This window comes from Rhineura floridana, chromosome 1 (assembly GCF_030035675.1).
Source record: "Rhineura floridana isolate rRhiFlo1 chromosome 1, rRhiFlo1.hap2, whole genome shotgun sequence".
NCBI classification, from domain to species: domain Eukaryota; kingdom Metazoa; phylum Chordata; class Lepidosauria; order Squamata; family Rhineuridae; genus Rhineura; species Rhineura floridana.
The window spans coordinates 212058064-212077192 of NC_084480.1; the positions used below are offsets into that span (position 1 = coordinate 212058064).

The 19129-nt window shown below is 41.0% G+C and overlaps 2 protein-coding genes across 9 annotated transcripts in view; one reads left to right on the top strand and one right to left on the bottom strand.

Annotated features, from left to right (window-relative positions):
• The first annotated feature begins 2209 nt into the window (after positions 1 to 2209).
• On the top strand, positions 2210 to 9552 carry LOC133367773 (transmembrane protein 14C-like). Of its 3 annotated transcripts, none has more exons than XM_061591878.1 (5): positions 2210 to 2327; positions 5051 to 5127; positions 6707 to 6808; positions 7519 to 7606; positions 7988 to 9552. In XM_061591878.1, the coding sequence occupies exons 2-5, from the start codon at positions 5052 to 5054 to the stop codon at positions 8043 to 8045; spliced, it is 324 nt and encodes a 107-aa protein (XP_061447862.1). In that variant the 5' UTR covers positions 2210 to 2327; position 5051; the 3' UTR covers positions 8046 to 9552. The 3 variants fall into 3 exon arrangements, with proteins under 3 accessions (XP_061447862.1, XP_061447876.1, XP_061447869.1); XM_061591892.1 differs by lacking the exon at positions 2210 to 2327 and adding an exon at positions 2750 to 3051; XM_061591885.1 differs by lacking the exon at positions 2210 to 2327 and adding an exon at positions 3538 to 3561.
• Positions 9553 to 9853: 301 nt separating this feature from the next.
• Positions 9854 to 19129, bottom strand: part of MAK (male germ cell associated kinase) — a 51626-nt gene continuing 42350 nt past the window's right edge. For 3 of the 6 annotated variants that reach the window (XM_061591852.1, XM_061591860.1, XM_061591840.1), the window contains exons 13-14: positions 18633 to 18758; positions 9854 to 13739 (exon numbers count right to left, since the gene is read on the bottom strand). In XM_061591852.1, the coding sequence (XP_061447836.1) occupies positions 13585 to 13739; positions 18633 to 18758 (281 nt within the window). In that variant the 3' untranslated portion in view covers positions 9854 to 13584. Of the gene's footprint in view, positions 13740 to 17209; positions 17303 to 18632; positions 18759 to 19129 lie in introns of all 6 variants that reach the window. The other 3 variants (XM_061591826.1, XM_061591832.1, XM_061591847.1) reach the window with 2 other exon arrangements.

Sequence of the window (19129 nt, forward strand, 5' to 3'; positions counted from 1 at the left end):
ACAACAGAACACTCCTTAAACATTCAGGTGGCAGCAGGGGTGGGGAAGCAATGAATTAAAAGTCAAATGCAAATTCCTTTGGAATCTTAGGGGAGTGGCTCTGCTTTGCAAGGAGAAGATCCCTGGTTCAATCCCTGGCATCTCCAGGAAGGGCTGGGAGAAAACCCTGCCTAAAGTCCTGGACAGCTGCTGCCAGTCAGAGTAGACAATACTGAGTTAGATTGACCAATAGTCTGCCTCTGTATAAGACAGCTTCCTATGTTCCTTTATCTTGTACAGATAACTGTGCTGGCTATACTCATTAAGCCAAAATATAAGAGAAGCAATAGCACACATGTCTGCTATATTTTTAATAGGTGCAAAGAACAGGAGGAAATTGCAGGTTCTTTTTTCTTTTCTTATTGCTGCTGCACAACGACATGACAGCCTGCACTAGGTGAAAAAGACATTCCTTTTTGACCAGGTCATGGTCCTGCCTTTGCTGTAATTGCTCACCTTTGTGCAGCAAATAGACTTCCTAGCTTTCAAGACAAGGGGCCGCAATCAGGCAAAAAGGATGGACACCATTGTTCCCACATCTCAGACTCTTGTCCCAAAGGTCTAGGTTGGGGGAATTATGTTACCCTTGATAGATTCCCAAATTAACCTAGAACCCAAGGAATTTTGCCTCCCTAGGAAGCTCTTATAGTTTAAGACATAATGCTAAACCAAACCATGGTTTAACCCTGGGTAGCATGGTAGTAGCAGGACTTGGCAACAAGCACTGTGGCCATGATCTTCCCTGTGGGAACTTGCAGTTTTCTTATTCATAGTTCGGCTAAAAATTATGCCCAAACCAGGTCTTAGCCTGCAACCCTATAAACAATTACCTGAGGGTAAAATGTACTGCCTTCAAGTCAATCCCAACTTATGGTGACCCTATGAATAGGGTTTTCGTGGTAAGCAGTATTCAAAGATGGTTTACCACTGCCTTCCTCTGAATGTCACCCAGTGAGCTTCATGGCTGTGTGGGAATTTGAACCCTGGCCTCCCAGGTCATAGTCCAACACCTTAACCACTACACCACACTGGCTCTCTGCCTAAGTCCCATTGAATTCCATGGGGTCTACTTCTAAATAAGCATGTGTTTAGGATTGCACTTGTAATAATCTCATATATTGCTCCACTCAAAGAATTATTTGATATAAAGCAGTTAAAACCAGAGGAGCTTATTTTCCTTATTTTCTAATCCTGTCGAAATTGTGCATGAAGCTTAATGCTGGGGAACAAAAGACGGAACATGCCTCTGGTACTGGGAAAGAATTTCTTCCTACCCTTTCATAATCTGCAGACAAAGGATGGTTTCATTGTAACCTTTTTTTCTTCTTGATTCAAAGTCTATGGAGAGATTGTGACTTTTTACAGTTCTAATTCATTTTCTAAAAACAAAGCGGGAGGACTTTAGAAATCCCTTTCCTAACTGATAAGCTTTGTCCCTTGGCCTGCCAATGTCTTTAAAACCCGAGAAGAAGAAGCCTTGTTCCCTAAAAGTGGGTGTGGTGAAGAACTTGCACTCTGCACATCCTCCCAAGCACTCTTAACATTTCACCGAACTTCAGAGAGCTGAACCCTACCATTCAAAGCAGACTCTGCAGACATGTGTGCTTTGATGGTTTTCTTAAAAAACAAATACAAGGAAAGAAATCCAGCTTCAAAAGCCCTTCCTCTTGGCGGCTGTGTTGCGATGGCTACGCGGGGGCCGCAGGTGGGGCTATTTGCTAAAAGATTTCCAATTTCGTCATAAATTATTCTGGACCTGCGATATCAGCGCTCTCGCTTTCTCTCTCGAGAAAAATAATTAACCATACAAGCCCGTTTTGCTGAATCGCACAATCCCAGCAAAAAGTCTGATCACGTAATATTAGAGGCCGTTTCACAAGACCGGCACTCAAATATAACGTTTCCGTAGTAGTAACAACAGAGAGCAATCCTCTCCGATCCCCAAGACTATCTGCTCGGAAAACGACACGTCCCGTCGGTTTTTAAGGAATTTATTTCCAAACCGGCATGTTTAGGGATTGCAGCCCAATGGGCCGTTAAGCACAAGCATAACCGCGTTGACGGAGCGGGGGTCTGCCCAATGGCTGAAAGGAACTCCGAGCAAAGTGCCGCTCGTCCTTCACTCTCGCTGCAGAAACCTTCGAGCGCGTGTCTGGTCGTCCAACCTTACGCGCTCCCTATTGCAGGAGGAGTCGACTTTGGGACGTTGAGTTCATCGGCGGGTGTTTTTTTGGGGGGGGGAGGGGGAAGAATTCCAGGCGCTCCCGGTGGCGTGACCTTGGCGAAAGGTCAGTCAGCGCAATGCCCTGCTCTTTGTCGGCGGAATCCTTTGACGGTGTAGCTGTTTCTTTCCTCCAAGTTAGAACTTAGCCGGGGCCCCGGAAGGAATCATTTCCTTCCGCCTCGTGCAGCGTCCGCGGCTGCTGCAAATGTGGGGCGCTCGCATCAGAGTGGATCGATTTCCTTTGGGAAAACAGATCCCCCTCCTTTTCAGGAACATTCGGGAGGGTGGGGAGGTGCATGCTGCCCTCGTTTGTAGCAACGAACCGATCACAAAGGTTATGCTGACTCGCTCGACAGGCCTCCTCCGCCCCTCTCCAGGCAGGCACATGTCATATTAAGAGGCTGCGTTACCGTTCTAGCTCTGGGATACAGTTTCTTCCTCGCCGGGACACTGTTTCCTTAAGGGCTGCTACATAGTTTTAGAATCTAGTTTCCCAGCATGGAGAACGGGTGCACGGGAAGCTCTGCGCCGGTTGAATGTTCCCCTTAAGGCACTTTCCAGGGGATGGATCACCTAGTGCCTGCTGGTTAGGGAGATCCTCGTACTTGCTCTAGGCAAGTCTTGCTCGATCTAAGCCGAGAAGGCCCTTCTTGCCTTCTGAATTGCTTAACACGGATTAGCCATGCTTGCCGCTAGAGCCCGAACAGGCGTTGTACATGTTAAAGCAGACCTTGGGGGTTCTAGGATAGCAGGAAGAAGACCGGTCAGCTCACCGACAACAAAATAATGTAATCGCCTTTTTTGCTGTTTGGTATCCTCTTGGTGCCTTTCCCCTGATATAATTAAAAAGAAAGGAGAAAAGTGGTTTGGTTGCTTTTCTTCTGTCAGCTCATTCCAGGGGCAGGCAAGCTACCGTTTACATGACCTTCATTTTCTTGGTAGAGAGGCTCGTTCACTGGCACTGTTGGTATCTTGCCTGCCTTCCTCCAAGGGAATCAAAACAGAGTTTAAGCCACAACACCACCATCCTCCAAACTCTGTGATTCTCTGAACTTAGGCATGGCCTCACGCTGACTGTTGCTCACATGTTAGGGTGAAGAAACAAGGCATTGTGCTACTTGGAAGTTTTTCAGTGTGCAGGTTAAACCCAAGGGTAAAAAAAAAAAGTATGTGTATGTTTTACTTGCTCAATACATTGAATGTGTACATTTTTCACCTCGTGCCTTTGGCTCCCTTTGGTGCAACATCACCTCCAAGAGAGAAGAGGGGAGAAGCATACGAGTCCAGAAATATTGCTGGTAAAGAACGGTGCAAGAGTGGAAAGTGGAACAGTGTCCCCTGGCAAACTAACAGACGAGATGTTGGGCTCAAGTTGCAGGAAGCTAGATTTTGACTGAACATCAGAAAAAACTTTCTGTTAGAGCCACACCACGATGGAACCAATTACATAGAGAGGTGGTGGGCTCTCCGACACTGGAGGCATTCAAGAGGCAGCTGGACAGCCATCTGTTGGGAATGCTTTGATTTGGATTCCTGCATTGAGCAGGGGGTTGCACTTGATGGCCTTATAGGCCCCTTCCAACTCTACTATTCTATGAGAGTCAGAGGAAGATGAGAGGTAACTTTTGTTCAAAGTTACCTTTCACCACCCCTTGCAAGAAGATAGGTGTATAGTCTTTAGGCTTGCCTCTCATACTATCATGTGCACATGTATTGCACTAAGGAATGCATGCTAAATGAGGGCCTGTTTACAGTAGGGTTGCCTGCTTTCCACCTGGAGATTCCCTTTTCTGCTTTGATCTGCTGCTGTATCAGCAGAAGTAGCAGCTGTAGTTCCTTCTCTCTTTTTCACCTTGTCCTTTGGGGAGGCCGCCCTGAGGACCTGCTTGGGACAACAGGTGAAATGCGGGGAGAAAGGGATGGTGGGACCTGAGGAGGACTGAGTAGGAGAAGCTGCAGCTCTCTCATCTCTCAGTTAAGCAGGGATGGGAAAATTGTGGCCCTCCAGATGTTCAACTCCCATCGAGCCAATGGTTAGGGATGATGGGAGCTGGAATCCAACAACATCTAGAGAACCCCAGGTTCCCCATCCGTACTGCAAAGGGGAAATTTCTGATTCACTGTCAGGTGATCCGTCACACGCACACGTATCTCATGTCTCTTGATTACTCAACAATTTGATGGTTTGTGGTAGGCTGACTTTGCTGTGTTGTTTAAGGTGGTATTAAGCTTCTGTGTTTACTTTCTTTTTTGCAACATCAAGTGATGACTTCTGGGAGGAAAGGCAGGATATAAATTTAACAAATAAAACAAATAAAATGTTTGATTCACTGAGTGATGAATGTGCATGCGTGAACAGGGCCATAGATGGCACAGCAGTGATAGGTGTATGCTTGAGTCAAACGCATTCAGAGACACCAGGTAGTGAAGTTGCCTTTGATTTCCTAATCCATTAAAGGTGAACTTACCTTTTATTTCTTTGCCAAGATTTTAATTCAAATTATCCTTTGTGATTTAATAATAATTTCCCATCTGTCAAGGTGACATCTCTTTCAGAACTCAAACAAACAAATTTTGGGCACTCTTTTTCATATTTCAGAGAGCTTAAATCAATCAGTTTGATTAATTAGGCATTGCAGCCTCTTCCCTTTTGTAAGGTTTGTTATTATGGAATCCCTCCCAATCAGTTAGTTGTTCACCTGAAAAAAGATATTTGAGCATTAAGAAAAAAACCATTCCTGGATCTGGCATGTGCATAATGCTCCATGTCTTTTTTTTATTTTCCAGAATGAGCATGGACTGGCTTGGCTATAGCTACGCAGCATTGGTTGCTTCAGGTGGAATAATTGGCTATGCAAAAGCAGGTATAGTATTAAAACCCCAGTCCCTTCTTCTGTTTTCTCCATCCTTCTCCATTCAGCATTATGGTATGAATGTTTGTTTGTGCTTTGTAGCCTTCGCTGGTACTACACATTCAAATTTTGTTGGTAGATACTTCGTATGAGCCAGTAAAGACATGCAGTCCTCACTGTGCCAAAGGTACAGGGCAGATATCAGCAATATATCAATTCAAGTAATTTAGAAAATAAAAAGCTGCAGCTTGCTTTCTTCATGGTTCACAATCCACGTTAACTTGTAGGAGGAGCAACAACAAATATCACAAAACTCAGAAATCACTTCATTCATTGCATCTCATGATTGCTGAATGTTGGGGGATTCAAGTCAGGCCAAAAGAAAGCACTTCTTCACACAGCACATTATTTAAATGAAGGTTTTGAAAGTATCATGAGTATGTGATCTGTATTTTAATGAACTTATGTTCAATATCTTCACTTGGTGAAGGACGCATTATAAATTTTACCACCAAGTGAACAGTTGAACTGTGTCATTTGCTACCACAAGTCGGAGGGATGGCCACCAGTATGGACATCCCTTTAAAAGAGGATTAGACAATTTCATGGAGGATTAGGCCGTTAGGGGCTATTGGTCATGATGGCTATGTGCTACCTGCAGGGTTGAGTCAATATGCCTCTGAATACCTGTTGCTGGAGATCATGCACAGGAATGTTTAGCCTTCTGTCCTGTTTGTGGGCTTTCCATAGGCATCTGGGAGAACAGGTTGCTGGACTAGATGGGCTTGATTTGATCCAGTAGGGGGAGGAGAGGGGTCTTATGTTCTTAGAACTCCATAGTTCATTTAATCTCACTTAAAACAAATAAAAACACAGCTTTTCTAAATGTTTGCATCCCTTAATAATATTCTGGTGATTAGGAAAAAGTGAAATGGAATGGTAGGCGGCAGGGCATGACTCTTCTGTGGTATGAATGGAACTGAGTAGCAAAATGAGAGATACCATTAAAAGATGTCCATGAAAAAGACATGCCCAGAGAACTATATAACATATTGCAGATATCATCTCGGAACTGATATTGCTATGTCACGCCATTTCTAGCAAGTCATTCATCATGTGTCTTTAATTGTTCTGTTTTACTAAATTTTCCCTCTTCCTGTTGTGCCTGTACCCAAGTTCTTTTTTCACTAAAAGGAAGGCTAGTTGATAGCTTTAATAATGGTACCTACTTTCCAAAGAATCTTATTAGGCCACCTTGGCTCTTCCTTTTAGAAAAAATATTTTTCTGATCCAATAGACTCTTGGCCTTGGAAAGTGGCATGTTCTTAATAATCTGAGCATCTTTTGATTTGCTGTTGATGTACTGTTTTTATACTTTTAGGATCCTGGTTTAACGGTCATGTTATTTTGTCTGTTGGGATATGTGGTGGGGTAGAAATTTAAGCAGAAGCTGAATGGTAGGGCCCCCAACATATATCTGTGACTTCCCCCACTTTAGGAAGCCTTTGAATACTGAATAAATGTGAGGCGATTGAAGTTTTGCTGCTGCTACTAACTAACTTTACGCATTCATCTTGTTCATTTACTCCAGGTAGTGTTCCCTCCTTAGCTGCTGGTCTCTTGTTTGGTGGTTTAGCAGGAGTGGGTGCTTATCAGCAGTCTCAGGATCCAAAAAATGTTTGGCTTTCTCTGAGTAAGTATTTTATTTAGATTTCTTTGACCAAAACATACAAAATTCCTTCTTCCACCATCTCCTCTTCCCCAAAGCACAAGCTTATGGTTAGCTATTGCACTTATAAAGTTAGCGCTTGCTGGGATGGAGAGGCATGGTGCAAGGTCATGGAACCCACCTGTGAAGCACTGCAGCCACTCTGCCATTCCTCTGCCATTCTATTTTCCTAAGCTGCATTCAAAATTCAAATTCTAGCGCTCGGGCACAATGCAGAACCAGAAATGGCAGAATTTGGAGTTTTGAAGTAAAGAATTCAAGACCCTTGACTCTAAAGCCATGGCTATGGTCTCAACGTTACAGCAGGGATTCTTTCTTTGCAGCCTCAGTTTGAATTTTCAATGACCTGATGTCTTATAATGTCAGATGATTTGACAGGTAGGCCACCCCACCCATCTCTTAAAGTGTCCCATGGAGGGATGGCCACCCCTGGTTCCAATTTCCCTCCCCTGGTCTAAGGCACTCGATGTAACAACTTGGTTGAGGCTAGACAGCTCTGGCTGCATGGTAGACCACCTGGGAAACTTACAGCTGCTGTCTTGAACTCTGTTGAACAAAAGGCAGGAAATAATGTTAACATTTTAAAAAAACTTTAGCTAGCTCTAAGCCTTACAGGTAATACGGACTAAAATATATTTTATCTCCCTTCAATCATTGCGATTTCCCCTCCTTAGTTGCTTCTGGAACCTTAACTGGTGTGATGGGAATGAGATTCTATAACTCCAGGAAATTCATGCCTGCAGGGTTAATTGCTGGAGCCAGGTACAAAGTTCTACTCTTGTTCTCCATTTGTTAAGTTCTGAACTATTGTTTGTTTTAAGTAAATAGAGAACGTGGGTATACAATAGGGCCCCGCTCATACGGCTGGTTACGTTCCAGACCCTCGCCTAAAAACGGAACTCCTTCAATAAAATGGTGCCCAACGCCTGAAAAACGCCATAAAAGCAGAACAAGCACCGTATGAGTGGGGCCTTACTCTTAATTTTAGCCGCTGTATTAGCGGAACGCTGAAAAGCAGGCCCCTACTGTACTTAAGATATGGATAATCTTGAGTCCATGGAATGACAGTGTTATTGTAAATTACAGTAATTTAGCTTTTAGTATTGTTTACTGAAATTCTGACTTGTATTTGAATTTAAACAGTCTCTTAATGATGGGCAAACTTGGACTCCAGCTGATGGAGAAACCCCTTCAGCCATAAGCCTGCAACAGAGAAAAAGCAAGTAAGATGCCTGGAGACAACTTTCAGAACAAGAAGCTTTGAAGCAACAGACACTAGAGAAGTTCTTGAAGTTGTTTTTTTTTTTAAAGTATTAGCATCTGCAAAGATACGTAACTGCAGCAACAGTGCATTTTAGTGTAACCAGCATATCTTTATTGGCACCTTTCACACAATTCTAAAGAGTCATAGAATTACAGCTTTCATGTCTCATTTTTTGCAAATGTACCAATTTCTTCCCATAGCTCTGCACACTTGAGAATAATGAATGGGGTGAACTGATAGTGATAACCAATGCTGCTGGTGACTTGTCATAAACGCTTGCCTAATTCATATTTTATTTTCCCATCCTTGTCTATCTCTTTGTCTTGACAAACTGAAAGTTGGGATGCTGACTACGGGGATTTCTTTGAATAAATTTGTATCTGTACTTACAAGGCTGCTATCAACGTAAAGAGTTTTTTAAAAGTTTATGAACAGTAGTTCTTTTTAAAATCAGGTAAATGTTTGCTAAATCTGTTTTTAAACAGCACAATTGGACTAATGGCTTATTTACTAATTAAAAACAGTGAGTTCCCAAATACCTTTCAGGGCTGAAAGCAGATTTTGTTTCGTACAATTTCTGTGTGGATATTTACGTTTTCTCTTGGCCAATAGCACCTGAAAAAAGGCAAAAAGTTTTCACTGGTATTCCTTGATGGCTAACTGACTTTAAGGAGGTGATGGTTCTGATCCAGAGATTATGTAGGTGCTATGATATATACACACAGTTATTAAATGGAAAGTTCACTTCAGGGAAGAAATACTTAATTAGACAGTAAGCATTTATATAGCTCTGAAGAGCGTACAAAACATTTCACATATATCATCATAGTAGTATTTGGACCCCACTGAAATGGTTGATTCTTTTGATGAGGATGGTGTTTTGCCACCAGGCAAGAAAATTCAAGAGAGGCAATGAGCACTCAAGTGGAAAAAAAGACTTACAATGCTTTAATTGAAAGATTTAGTGTTTTATTACAGGCAAGACACTTAAACAGATAAAAGCTGCTCTTGAGCATAGTTTTTATCTCACATCTCCTTTGTGTTGTCCGGGAACCCCGGATAAGAACAGAGAGATCCCAGTTAGCCATGCTTACACAACACCGCAGCGATGGTCTGTGTTGAAGCCCCTGAGCAGGAGTTAGGGACCCTTATTTATACCCAAAAGAGCCCCTGGATTTGGGTGCAGGTTTGCACCTGTGCCTTTAACCAGCTAGACCAGTGGGGATTTTTTTGAGTCTTGCGCTTCTGCGTTCATCCTTTTTTTGGTCAGTGTCCTTGCTTTGTACAGTCTTAGTCATTGCAGCTGCCATTGAAGGCCAAGTTCCCAGCGCTTACCAGTGCATGTGAAAACATCTTTCCTAATGATGTAGGCATCCACTATCTATTTTTGCCAATTAAGAGCCTCTCTTACCTCATCTGCGTTAAATAAACAAAGCTTCTCAGAGTTTTGTATGTACTTTTGTATTCTACATAGGCCGGGTGAGAAAGCATGCCCAAGGCTGACCTGGCTGGGATGAGAGCATGGGACAGGGGAATTGAGCATGCTATCCTACACTTCTTCACTATATCAAGATGTCTTGCAGTCATTTTCCTGTACAGATGGGTATTCTGTTTGAGACTATTAAATGTTACACACTGAGAGCTGGTTTGGGGCATTTCCAAGGGCATTCCCCTTTCCAAGAATCTTTCGTGATGAAGGGTGTTTTTAAACAAAGTGTACAGTGCTGACTCTCTTTTGACTACTGAACAAAATTCTCAACACAGCATTTTTTATTATGAAAAAATTTAATGTTTTTAGCATTAAAAAAGCAATCGTTTCTAGGAAAATGCAGTTGTTCACCCCACCCCCACCCTGTTGCCTCAAACTGGCTCAACAGCAAGCAGTGTGGTAGTACAAGAGTCACTGGTACATATTTTATAGAATGATGATGAATAAAAGCTCCTCATGCCATTCTGTTAAAATGTTTTCAAACAGTTCAAACAACTTTCCATTGGACTACTCATGGGCAGGAGCATATTTTGCAAATAAAAAGCCAATGCTGTCCAAACAAGGCTACAATTTGCCCCCTATAGCACTGAATCTTCTTTAAAAAAAAACACTCTAGCCAAAATTAAGCACTTAAATCGCAATGGGAAACATTTAAGCACATCCTTAACATTCCCATTTACTGCAGAGGAACTTAAATGCTTTGAACTTTGGCTGGATTGTAGCCACATTTTTGCAATTGCTATGTGTTTTCCAGCATCAGCATCTTGTTCCCCAGATATTTAAAAAATGACAGAAGCATGTACTTCTCTGCTACAGCAAAGCAATGCCCCTTCTCCCAATATTGCATGAAGACTGAACTGCACTGCAGTCACTGAGGCAAAGGGAAAACATTGTTTTCATAATTAACTGGAAAGACCCTCTCGACAGATACAGAAGAACACTGAAGCAGCCCTAAATGACTTCACTGAATATGTAACGCTTACTGCTGAAGTAGCAAGAAATATGTTTCTGTACCCTTGATCTGATTCAGTCAATTTTAATAACACCCTCAAACATATTTGGGAAGTTCTAGCTACAGTCAGGAAATTAAGTAATCACAATTACAGCTGTTCTGAGTTTTTAGAATTTTCTGCCAGAACCAACATTTCCAATTTGAACTCATGTACCCTGTTAATTTCTGGGAAATGGTACAGGCACAATATTCTAAAAGACACTGTCAACCTCCCCATCCCCAGCTTTTCATAACATTAATTTGCTCCATGCATTGAGGTCAATTAGAATTACCCATTCCACTCTACACCATTGGCAGGTAGGGGTGGCAGCAACACATGTGAGAATGATATCAAGATACAAAACTGAAGTGTGAGAATACAACTGTGAAGGCCCGGGGGGGGGGAAGGAGGGGGGTTTCTGAGCTTTTTCCAGAAAAAAAAGGGGGAGGGAAACCAGCTTTTTTCTAGGCCATCACATCTGCATGTGGGGCTGCCAATTTTGGCAGCAGTTCTTTGTAATGTGTAGCTCCAGCCTAAAATTGGGACCTAATGTAAAAACTGTGGTTTTTTTAATAATGGAAAACTATTATAGTCTTGTGTTCCTGAGAAGTTAGCTTTATTATAAAACAAATGATTTTCAGCTGAAGAACAGGCCAGTCAGAAAGGCAAGTTTCTTGCTGTTTACGTATACGTGAAACTTGTGAAAACTTGGAGAGACTGCAACAAAAGTATTCAACAGGGAATGAAAACCTTCAACCAGTAGCACAGTATTAGACTGATATTTCTTCAACTCGGCATAGGACCATAATATTGCCTGAATAACAGCAGCTTAGAAAAATTATTGAATTAAAATCACTTGCCCCTTATGCTACTAGTTAAATCAAGGTTTTAGTGTTAAAACACATCTAACACATCAGTAAACCCTACTGAAATAATGAAAATGTATTCAAATGAGTTATAGGTTCAGTCCTAATTCAAGCTTCAAACCAACCAATAAATATTCTACAACAGAACTGTACATTAGAAAATACATAACAATACTTGTTAGCCTACAAATAACTCTTAACATTTTATAATTCTAAAATATGTAATAACAATATATGCTAGTTTTAAAACTTTGGATTGTCAGATTTAATATAACATTACATATCACAACATTTATCAATTAAAGCAGTATATCTTATAGATCTCTAGAGTTTGGATCACTTGTCTGCTATTATTAGTAAAGCTACTAAAAATAAATATTGAAATAGGACATAGATTTTGGGCCACTGTGTAATTTATGGCATCCAAAAGGGGAAAGAAAGTTGTAATTGTGTCCCAGGCAAGATAACGCAACTAACTCTATGCTACAAGAATGAGATTTTAATAAACACATTTCAGGAACTGGTAGGAAATTCTGTAGTTGTTCAACTTTGGTTACCAAAAGAAGGCACTACAGTGAGTGGAACTAACTGAAGCTACTAATTCAAACAGATTAGCAAAGAGTCAAAAAACACAGTGGCTTAGACTTCCTGCAAACGATTTGTGACACAACACCAGAACTCTGATTCCATAAAGGAAGGGAGGTTATAGGGGAAAATGCATGGGGCAGGTAGGGATAAAAGGAGTATCCTACAGAGAATAAAGATTAAAGAGCTACTTCCAGCAATTACAATTAAAATATCTGTCTATTTCCTGGCTTAGCAATTATGCTAACTGGCTTTCTGGGTAGGAAACGATGCTTCCTCAACACCATTCACGGGTTATATTTCCCAGTCATAGGATCAGCCCTGCAAGTGATCTCCAAGAAAACTTTAATCATGATCCAGGGGCTCCTTGGGTTTCCAGTGCTCATGTTCACATATGTCTTGTACAATGAAAGGCTTCTTTCATTTCAGTGTCAAGCAAAGATGAGCCACCTACAATTTGTTCAGAAAATACATGTATCCAGTTTACTATCACATGAGGGTCTGTGGATCAGGGCCAAAGTGCTTACAGATTAATCTCTTCCCTACTCACTCAAAAGTCAGACCTACAGACAAGCTATACATGGGTTACCAGCTAAATAGTTTACATGTATCATAGCCTTCACAATACTTCCACAGGATTTACATGCAAGAAGTGATCCCGTGCCCACAAAATGTAACATGAAATTAGCTCTTAGCGATACATCACCTTTGTAAAACACTTATTTTAGTTGGCTCATTGACTACAGATGACATATGTAGGGAACCTGTGGCCCTCCAGATGTTGTTGGTCTACAACTCCCTTCAGCCCAAGTCAGCATAGCCAATGGTCAGGTTGATGGGAGTTGTAGTCTAGCAACATTCAGAGGGCTACAGGTTCTCCACCCTGACCTGTGGATTCACTCATGGCAATCAAAAGGTAGTAAGGACATAGGCCAAACTGAAACAATGTCAAATAAGTGTAGTTTAGTTCTGAATCCTTTGACGCTAGCAACAGTGTCAAATAGAGTGCGATAGATAATTCCTCTCCATCAATTGTTTTTGTTTTGCTTTCATTGTTCAAATCTGATTTTTTTAAAAATCTTCTGGTAGCAAATCTGCTTGAAAGTCACCCTTTACTCCTCATTTTGCCCATTCATTACTCTTCATATATAAATTACTCATCATTGTTGAATGGCCAACATGCGCATTTTAGATTTTATGCCATTTAAAAATATTTTATAGGAAAACAAAGGGATCCAATAAGACTTACCATCCATCTAGAAAGAGTTCAAATACTCATTAGCTTTGGCAAGATACTTTGTAGAATACTTGGTAATGTAAACAAAATAAAAACCCTATCTTAGAGACACTATTTTGAAGAATGCTTGCTAAATAAAATGTATTTATTATATTATTTTTTCCCCTAGAGATAATAAAATACAGGCTCTTGGTTCTTTCCAGAATTGGTATTCTATTAGTAGAAATGTGTTTTAAACCGTCCCAGAATAAAATGAAGGAAAGTATGTAACAGTCACAGTAAGCACAAGTGGGGTGATAAAGCCCTTTTATCGATGCCCTCCATACTTGGCCACCCAGTCAATCCTTCCGTGCACTGGTTGTACTGGAGGTGGACGAGTTAAAACGCTCATGCCTTTTGCTGCTGGGTTGTATGTAGGTCCTGGTAACTGAGCACGAGCAGCTTTTGTTTTCCAAGCATATTCTGAAGGAAAAAATCACAAAAATCAACATAAGCCAGAGTCCAGGGACTAAAAGATTACTTCTCTCACTACTGAACAGAATAATGTTTTTAAAATCTCACTGCATTTATAATACATGATACTGAATAATGCTATTGACCTCAAAGGGGGGGGGAGTCTACTCTAGTTGTAATAGCAAATATTAGTAATGGGTGGGGAAAGGAAAGGGGCACTTTATGTCATTTTTTGCGAAAACAATGACATGTGCTTCATTTCCAAAGCCACTCAACTAAGTATGCCAAAACCACACCGTTATATACAGCAGTAAAAGGACAGACACACAATAAAACTGCCTCAGGATGAGCACTTTCATCCCGAGACAGCTTGGCTGCAGGTAACATAACTGCCATAATAGGAATGTCTCTGGAACTTTTAATCTAGCCTTCCCCCAGCAGTACTGAGGCATCTACCTCAAAATATACGACTGATTTACTTGTTGTCACTCACAACTGCCCAAACACCTACACATCTCTATAAAGACGGTGAACAAACATACACAGCTCATGTAAATGCCATGAAAATAAACCTTTAATAGCATCAACATGCTAAATACTACACTGTACAAGTTGTAAAACTTTCATATTTTACCTCCCATCTTATTGAACAAAAATAAATACATCTAATGCCCAGCCACACAACCAAAAGACATAGATGAATACAAACAAGGGATTCCTTTCTAAGTTAACTTTAAAAATTCTTCAAGTATACAAATAGGACTAAAAATAAGCACATTAAAAATATTTATGACTCCTCTCTGTGGCTATTAAATATCTCTGGTTTTTACTCTTTCGAATAAGTTTGATCCAACTTGACATATGCTATGGGCTAATCTGACTGTTTATGTGAAGAGGACTTTCAGCATAGTCCTAACAGGTCTACTCAGAAGAAAGCACCACTGAGTATAATGGGGCTTACTTTCTGGTAAGTGTGTACAGAAGTGGCACGTAACCTGTCCTTTTCTAAAGAAGTACTGCCCAGCTTGTAAAGACTGTTGTGCTGTGAAGGTATTTGAAACAAAAAGTTGATGGAGAGCCACATCAGGTGGCAGGGGTGATGTTGGTAGGAGTGGTTCTTAATGACAGAGCAAGGTAAAGCATGTTTGAACTTCCCTAATCCAAAAACCTCCCAGAAGATGGAGAAATCCAAACTATCCCCAGTTGTACGCCCGAGAACTGCACTCCTGTGCCTTCAGCCTGTTGATCTTGATACTCCCCAGAGATCACCACGATAAAGCTTGAGGCTGATAAATATGATTTTGCTTCTTCATTCCTTGAGAAGTGCAAATGTTGGCACTCAGCTCCAAAGAAGCAAAAAGCCTCAGTTGGTCAGTATTTGACACTTCTCATCTGTGATCATTCATATTAGTCAGGGGCTCCAGGGATGGGAAGAGAGAAAGATGTGGCAGGTGATGTGGTCAGACTCAGCAAATGCAGTTGCAACTGGTACTTGTCGCTTGTGGCAATGACAGACAAACGCATATAATGAAGGTGTTCCAGGAAGCGATCCACTCTACGCATTTCAGCCAGCATTTGTATGAGCAGCTGTGCCAGAAAAGTGGTTTCCATATACTAACCCCAAAACTTGCTTTCATGAGGATATGCTGGAACCCTTGCTTTCATTGCTATTCATTACATCAGCAACATGTCTAAGCAATAAGTTTACAGCTTAGCTTCATAATTTACTTTTCTTTCTGTCACAGATAGCAGGAAGATCTGACAGGCAAAGTGATAAAAAAGGATGAGAGCATGACAAAGAAATGTACATAAACATGTTTGCTCTGAAAAATAGAAAGAAAAAGCTGGAATACAATAGAAAAGTTGAATGTTTACACTGGTTGTTAAAGATGAACAGTTTGATCTTCAGCTTTTTCCTGACAGAGCTTCTGTTCAATTAATAGCAGTACTACGGCAGAAATTCCAATGGCAAAGTTTTCTATATTGTGGAAATGTGATGGGAAAACTGTACCTGTTGGAATTTCTGAATCAGGTAAGACCAACATCTCCATCAGCAGGGCCGGCTCCAGTAATGCCAGGGCCCTTGGGCATCAGCTTGCCCTGGGCCCCAGCGTGTATGTGTGTGTGCGCGCACACACATGCACGCGGTCCCCCCACCTACCTATCTGCTGTCTTTTACCATTGCTCTTAACGAAGATGGTGGCTGCAGTTTCCCTAAGGGGATGATGCCTCCGCCACCATCTTTGTTGATGGCGGCAGGGGCTTCAGTACCTTAGGGAAACCACGGCCGCTATTTTCGTTAAGGGCAATGGTAAAAGACAGCAGATAGGTAGGTGGGGGCGTGGATCAAGGAAGGGGATCGGAGGGGCAGCTGAGGGGCCCCTTGTAGCTCCAGGGGCTGTCGGGCCAGTGCCCCACCTGGCAGCCCTTTTGAACCAGCCCTGTCCATCAGAAAAAAAAAGCTGGTGGACAAAAAAACCCCAGGCAATTTTAGCTATGAGGCAAGGGATCCCACTGGTAACTGTGTTCCTAAATGTTATGGAGTCAAATATCAGTTTTGTCTATCAGACGAACAGCTACCTCTAGTCTGTGCATCGAAACAAACGGGCACTAAACCATTGCGTTGAGGATGTTAAAATGTGACTAGATATGGTACTGGCCAAATAACACATCTTTTGGACTATTGTGTGTGTGTGTCATGGGCCTTCAAGTCGATTACGACTTATGGCGACCCTATGAATCAGCGACCTCCAATAGCATCGGTTATAAATCATCCTGTTCAGATCTTGTAAGTTCAGGTCTGTGGCTTCCTTTATAGATTTTGTGGCTTCCTTTATGGAATCAATCCATCTCTTCTTTGGCCTTCCTCTTTTTCTACTCCCTTCTGGTTTTCCCAGCATTACTGTCTTTTCTAGTGAATCATGTCTTCACATTATGTGTCCAAAATATGATAACAGTTTCATCATTTTAGCTTCTAGTGATAGTTCTGGTTTAGTTTGTTCTAACACCCAATTATTTGTCTTTTTCACAGTCCATGGTATCCATAAAGCTCTCCTCCGACACCACATTTCAAATAAGTTGATTTTTCTCTTACCCACTTTTTTCACTGTCCAACTTTCACATCCATACATAGAGTTTGGGAATACCATGGTCTGAATAATCCTGACGTTGGTGTTCAGTGATACATCTTTGCATTTGAGGACCTTTTTTAGTTCTCTCATAGCTACCCTCCCCATTCCGAGCATTCTTCTGATTTCTTGATTATTATCTCTCTTTTGGACTATACAGAAACTGACATGCCACACATACACTAGACTGGTATGTCAACTAGTTTGGGGTGGGGAACCCACCTCTGTCATTCTACCCTTGATGTCTAAGTTTTAAGGTGTGTGTTTTTTCCTTATTGCACGTATCCAGGACCAAGCAAAATAAGGAAGTCAGGCCTTTTCACCCAGTATGGCAGCTCCTAAGTTTCCTACCTCAAGACTGTTCTGCCCTCACCCTGGGTCCGCTCTCTCTCTCTAAAAAGCCACTTCCACAGCCCTTACATCCAGGTGGAGATAACGAGCCACCTGCAATAGCGAGTCAGTAAAACACACAAAGTTCCACATCACCTTCCAAAACATGAACTATATTCCTAGTTCATTCCTCTGTAAAGTTAAAGCCTTGTCAAAATAAAACTACACTTACATTATGTAACACTGAAAAGCATAACATAAAAGTGTGGGTTCAGAATCTATATGATATTCATTACTACGAATATGTATAGTGGCCAAGTGGTCCAGACATTTCACTATAATCCTGAAAGGTGAAGTAAGAGGTGCCATACTCTTCAATCTACCGTTATAGGTTGTGGCTTGAACAGCAGCAGTTAACAAATGATAAGTTTTATCTCTATACTGTGAAAAGCTTACTCTGCTAATTTCTGCACATCAAGCTGCTTTTAAAAAGTGACAGCTACACAGGCTGACTGAAGAGTTGGCAATGCTAGGGGGAAGACTCCAAGTCTTATATAGCATGACTGCACTGCTGTACTCTACACATCTATCACCACCCACTTGCTCAAATAATTGCTGAATACTTCTACCCGATTATTGTTTTTATTCTTTAAAATACACTATAATTAATCTATAGTTCTCTGGCAAAGGGGATTAAGGTATTTATGGCTTATCACAGACCATAAAGTAATAAGTTATTAGTCAGACTTTGATATGGAGCCAAATTTGTATGTCATTACAAAAAAAAACCCAATCATACATTTAACAGAAATCAAAAGTTAATGTATGGTTGCACTTCTGGAATTTACTGTTAACAAAATAATGTTATTTTGGTCCCCCACCCACCCACCCAATAATTGGAAATCTTAGGAATATATTTTGCTAGCTCCTACATAATGAGATAAATAGGAATTTTATATGATTGCAAAACAGAGTCAAAACTAAAGATACCAAGCTGAAGTGTTTATATGAAGGTGAAGGAAATTATAGTTGAGAACAGCTTTTCCACTGAAGGTCAATTAAATTGTTTATTCACTTATGAGTGGTATGTGTATGGTGTCTTATAACATTAAGTTCTTTGTGCCTTACAATAAAGAAAACAACTTATATACATAATAAGACCTAAAACTATCAAATCCAAAGCAAAACAAATGCAACAAAAACAAAACACATACACCTCCCAAATTAAAAAAATCTTTGCACTGTTATTACTACTGTTAGGGGAGCTTAAGTCTCCAATTAACGTCCAGTCTGATATTTTAGATAAAATGCATTACATCAGTAAGTACAGCTTTAGCAATCCAGCCCAAACCTTTCAAGAAAGCCCAAGAGACAAAGACTTCAGAAACATGTAACAGTTCCCCCCCCCCACTATACTATAGGTTACACTATCATGCAATCTTACCAGTAGCTGATGGACCAAGAGGTGCTAGTTGTATCCTTTGACCTGCTGAACCCACCTCTTTTTTATGAAAGGAAGGAATATATCCTCCAGGAGCATTGTAAGCAGCACCTACAAAGCCAGGATTTCCTGTGGATATAAAGTTTTAAAAAAATAAATCAGAGCGGAGGGGGAATTCAAGCAGCCAGCACATTTCTTCTAAACATTTGAATGACAATTTTAGGACCGTAGTAGTCATACAGAGGCATCATAAGATATTTTCATTGTTCATAATTTCATATAAGTTAGTATATTCTTCCTGCCTAGAAAATGTCGGGAAGAAGTTTCCTATGTGCGGGAATTTTTTTGTATGGAAGAGCATTCAGTCATAAGTGTCCCCAGCTCTAGTGGTACATACATAAGCATACAAAGAATTACCAGCTTGTTAAGAAATAGACATATGTGTTACATTTTACATAAACCGTAGGCAAACCATAAAGTAGTAGAAATGCTGTGACAGA